This window comes from Mangifera indica, chromosome 6, assembly GCF_011075055.1.
Source record: "Mangifera indica cultivar Alphonso chromosome 6, CATAS_Mindica_2.1, whole genome shotgun sequence".
NCBI classification, from domain to species: Eukaryota; Viridiplantae; Streptophyta; class Magnoliopsida; order Sapindales; family Anacardiaceae; genus Mangifera; species Mangifera indica.
The window spans coordinates 8,319,194-8,324,209 of NC_058142.1; the positions used below are offsets into that span (position 1 = coordinate 8,319,194).

A 5,016-nucleotide genomic window follows, 5' to 3' on the forward strand; every position below is an offset into this window, starting at 1 on the left:
ATTGTGAATCTAATTATTATGCTCTAGATTTACTCATTCAACCAATATGAGTGGTCCTTGGTAAAAATATATATATATTTGTGTAGTTACATCGTGTGAATATACTTATGTAGAAGACAATATGTAGTCATATGAGTAATGAAATGAGTCCAGATTAAAATAGAAAAAAAAATGTAGGAAACAAGAAGAAAAGTAGCTGGTGAAATAACTTTTAGCCATGCCTGTTAAAAAATTTTAATCAATGAATCAATCATATCTCTGTTAATGTAGAAAGCTGTGAATCATGTATGGGTCTACGAACCATAATGTAAATAAATATATATATACATTTATACACCTACGCACAGATCAACATCCAACTCTCTCTTTCCCATTACTTTATGTAACAAGGGAAAGTAGTTTAATCTTAAATAAAAGAGATTACTGCAAAAATGAAAATGGTAATATAATTAAAAAGCAAATAGGTAGAGAATAAAGAGAGAAGAGATTTTTCTGGTGTTGAGGAAGAGAACAAGGGAAAAGACAGAAAGTGTAACGTCATGAGTTAGCAGTAGGGTTTCCCTTTGTTGTGTATGTGGTTTTGGAACTTCTTCAGGATTACACAGAGATACCTTATCATCCCACATCTCTCTCTCTCTCTCTCTTTCTCTTTCTCACTTGTGTGAGAGACTGAGTGATTCTTTTTCTTCTTCGTCTTTTATATTTGTATGGTGTTTTCTTTGACTTTCTTTGGCATGTTTCATACATGAAGATCATAGTTCTAAGCTAGCTAGCTAGCTGTATATAACTTCTACTTAATTTGTTTCTTTATGAGTTTTCAAAAAAAAAAACAAAATACTGTCTCTTGGGTTGAAGCCAAACAAGGAAGGAACCATGCCAATATATGATGTAAATTATTGAGAATTAATTTTTTCTTTCTTTCTTCCTTCTTCTTTGTTAAGTTTTCTTGTCTTTGGATCTCATCAGCAGCTTGAAACTTAAGCCAGCTTGTTGCCAAGATCTATATTCAAAGTTTGTCATGAGTTTAGAATTTTTTTAGCTTAGAGAGATGATGAAAGGTTTGATATTCCACCAGCAACATCAACAAGTTTTAGAAGAAAACATGTCTAATTTGACTTCAGCATCTGGTGATCAAGCTAGTGTTTCTTCAGGAAATCATCAGCAATACTTTGCTTCACCACCACCATCTCAAGTTCAACCATCTGCTAAAAAGAAAAGAAACCTACCGGGAAACCCAGGTTAATATGTATATTCAATTATGTTTGTTGTTGTTTTTCATTTGGAAATTGTTTTTACTTTGTATTTTTTTCTTCTTTTGGGGATTTGGGTTAGACCCAGATGCAGAAGTGGTGGCTTTGTCGCCCAAAACACTGATGGCAACAAACAGATTTGTGTGTGAGATCTGCAAGAAGGGTTTTCAGAGGGACCAGAATCTTCAACTTCATAGAAGAGGGCATAATTTACCATGGAAATTAAAGCAAAGAACAAACAAAGAAGTGAAGAAGGTGTATGTTTGTCCAGAAGCAAGCTGTGTCCACCATGACCCTTCAAGAGCTCTCGGAGACTTAACAGGAATCAAGAAACACTTCTGCAGAAAACATGGAGAGAAGAAGTGGAAATGTGACAAATGCTCCAAGAGGTATGCAGTTCAATCAGATTGGAAAGCTCACTCCAAAATTTGTGGCACTAGAGAGTACAGATGTGACTGTGGCACCCTGTTCTCAAGGTAACTAATTATCCAAATTAATGTTAATGTTATTCTTCTCATCAAGCTATGAAACCCCACTTAATGAAAACATTCTAAAATCTTCATTTATTGAGATATCTGTAGACAAAGTGAATGTCTCTTTAAAACTTCTTTAATATCACACTCTTCACTTGCAGCTAGCATATAGTACTGTAGAGAGACCCAGAGAGAGAATATAATGCTTAGAATGGATAAATTTAATTGAAGTTGCCAATGTGGACAATCTGTCCTTAGCTCCATAGAGTTATACAAAAAAAAAAAAAAAAGGGCAGAAGGAAAGAGAGAGAGGCAAACGAGAGGAAGAGAGAAAGAAAGTCAAATATTTCTGGCATTGTCATGGGCATACTTTATGACGGTTTTGCTTTTGTTTGTTTGTGTTTGTGTTTTCACATATTCATTTTCTATTTTTCACAGGAGGGATAGTTTTATCACACACAGAGCTTTCTGTGATGCTTTAGCTGAAGAGAGTGCAAGAGCAATCACAGGAACAAACAATCCTGTACTACATCAGCCTGGCTCTAGTTCTTCCCCTCATGTCAACCAATTCGACCCACAAGACCTTCAAACTTTTACACTTAAAAACGAGCAACAAAGTTTTAGCCTAAGACAGGAAATAATACCAACATGGCTTGCTACTAAAAATCAACCAATTCCTGGACCACCATTCACACAAGGTTTAGATCTCTCTTCATCATCCTCATCAGTCTTCAACATTCATCATCAACATCAAGAGTTTGTGCATCCAAACCCTAATTCTAGTCTTAGCCCCACGCTTCCTCCATATCATCAAACAGTTGCAGCAGCAGCAGGAGGAGCTTCATCACCACACATGTCAGCAACAGCATTGCTGCAAAAAGCTGCACAAATGGGTGCAACAATAAGCAATAACAAGACTAGTACTCCTGCGCCTTCATCACATTCGCATGGCAGCTTGATGAATATCAGGCCCCACCACCTCCATCAACAGCAACAAGCTCACGTGTGTGCGGATTCCGCAAAAAACATTACAACAGCTGGTTTTGGTCTCAATTTGTCTTCACGTGAAGGCCTTGGAAGCAGTGGTGGGTCTGGCTCATTTGTCCACGGGTTAACACCCTTTGCGAATAAAGCTGCAACTGCTCCTCCTACTGCAGCAGGCTCAGGCGCCCTTCTTCAAGAAGTGATGAATTCTTTGTCTTCAGCTGTTTCATTGGATAATGTTTTTAAAGCTTCCGCGAATTTCAATGCAACAACAGCAGCAAGTCATAGTAGAAATGATGACCATCATCATCAAACCAGAGATTTCTTAGGGCTAAGATCCCTCTCTCAATCTGATATTCTCAACATTGCGGGTCTGGGAAATTGCATGAACTCTTCTTCTTCTTCTTCCTCTCATAAGCAACAACAACATACTCATCACTCTCAGAAAACATGGCGAGGTTAGGTCATGTTTGTTTATTTATTCGGCTTTAATTAATCACTTTTCCTTCTCACTTCGTTATCTCAAGCATCCAAAATGGAAGGAATCTCTCAATATGATGATAATATTCAATACCCTAGTACAGTTATTTTATAATTTTTTTCACTCTTTTTCTTTTTTTTTTTTAATTATCATTATTATTTATAGCATGTAACTCTTTTTCCATTTATGTTTTGAGTAATACTATGTGTACACATTTTTAATAAACAACTGGGTATATAGATGATGTATCATCATGTGATTGAGTGTTACTTTATCTTTAATTCAAAATCATCTAATCACATGGTAATATATCATTTGTGTATCCAACTTTTCTACAAAAAATGTGTATGCATAATTTTATTATTTTATTTTATATTTATATTAAATATGTGTGTACCTTAATAGAATCACATGAGATCCAAAATATATGCATTGCAAGATAGATATTAATTAATCATGCAATAAAATAAAATAACAGTAAATCTATGCATATCCACTTTAAATACACAAATAGGTATACATTTGATATATGTCATATATGATTGGATAGTGTATATCTAATCATGTGATAACACACATAAGTATATACCTATTTGTGTACTTAAAGTAAGTATGCATAGTCTTACTAATAAAATAATCAAAACTTGAAGTCCCTTTTGTTATTCCTATCTAACATAATTATTTTCAAGAATCCTTTTGCAAATTTGGTATGAGTTGACACTATATATGATTAGTGAAATAAACATATTAGCTTTACAGCAACTAAGACAAGTTAATTTAGAGTAATTTAACCCTTTTATGCAAAAGGCAAAATCTCTTATGAACAATGTAATGTGTACCTATTTTTGGTATATAATTCGTATACACAGTTGATGTGTTATTATATAATTAGATATTGTTTTATTTTTAATTTTAAATTACTCAATTATATAATGATACATTATCTAAGTATACAAATTATATACTAAAAATAGATGCATATAATTTTATTGAGCTCATATTCTTTGTAATTAACCCACTAATTAATAATCCTTGATATGCTTTGGTGGATCGCACTTAACCATCACAAAAATAGACATTCTCTCTCTCTCTCTCTCTCTCTCTCTCTCTCTCTCTCTCTCTCTCTCTCTCTCTCTCTCTCTCTCTCTATATATATATATATATATATATATATATATATATATATATATATATATATATATATATATATATATATATGATATTAATCATCTTATAATATGTCATTGAAGAGATGTAATATGAATAAGTGTGTTGAAATGAATTAAAGCATTGGATTCTGAAATGTAAGGATGTGCATAAATAGAAGTGAAAGTTTTTGAGCTTAGGTATATATGACAATTTTTATTATAAAAAGGAGATGATGTTTGACACCTACTATGGGTGCAAGTGGGACTCAATCCCGAGGGAAGATCACTCAATGTCATTGCCCTACATGCTACACACAGATAACACTATGATGTGAATATAATTAGGCCAAATGAGTGTTTCCCACCCAAAGTTTAGTGTAAACACAAACTTTCACTCATTAATTATCAAAAATTTAAATATCTACTATTATGTTAAATTTTATTATTATTATCAAACGTAAAATTGTTATTTATTAAAAATATTTTAAAACTTAAAAATTTATCACATTTTCATTCCCACGTTTAAAAACTAACAAAGTCAACCCTATCGAAACTTTGAAAAGCTTACATTACTCCCTAGGTTTTTGTAGCAATTGCCAACAGTCAGAGACGACGACAGTGGTGGCATTCTGCCACCCTCTTGGCTTATCTCTCAATCGCGGTCCATTGCTAACTATCAT

General features: G+C 33.4%; 1 protein-coding gene across 1 annotated transcript; it reads left to right on the top strand.

Annotated features, from left to right (window-relative positions):
* Positions 1-478: 478 nt before the first annotated feature.
* Positions 479-3,302, top strand: LOC123218089 (protein indeterminate-domain 7-like). The gene is made up of 3 exons (XM_044639308.1): positions 479-1,238; positions 1,333-1,726; positions 2,162-3,302. The coding sequence occupies exons 1-3, from the start codon at positions 1,049-1,051 to the stop codon at positions 3,168-3,170; spliced, it is 1,593 nt and encodes a 530-aa protein (XP_044495243.1). The 5' UTR covers positions 479-1,048; the 3' UTR covers positions 3,171-3,302.
* Positions 3,303-5,016: the final 1,714 nt, after the last annotated feature.

Excerpts from the sequence above, each read along its gene's own strand:
- LOC123218089 (XM_044639308.1), top strand. The coding sequence starts at position 1,049 with ATGATGAAAGGTTTGATATTCCACCAGCAACATCAACAAGTTTTAGAA. Across the intron at positions 1,239-1,332 it reads AAACCTACCGGGAAACCCAG|ACCCAGATGCAGAAGTGGTG; the intron begins GTTAATATGTAT and ends GATTTGGGTTAG. Across the intron at positions 1,727-2,161 it reads TGTGGCACCCTGTTCTCAAG|GAGGGATAGTTTTATCACAC; the intron begins GTAACTAATTAT and ends TATTTTTCACAG.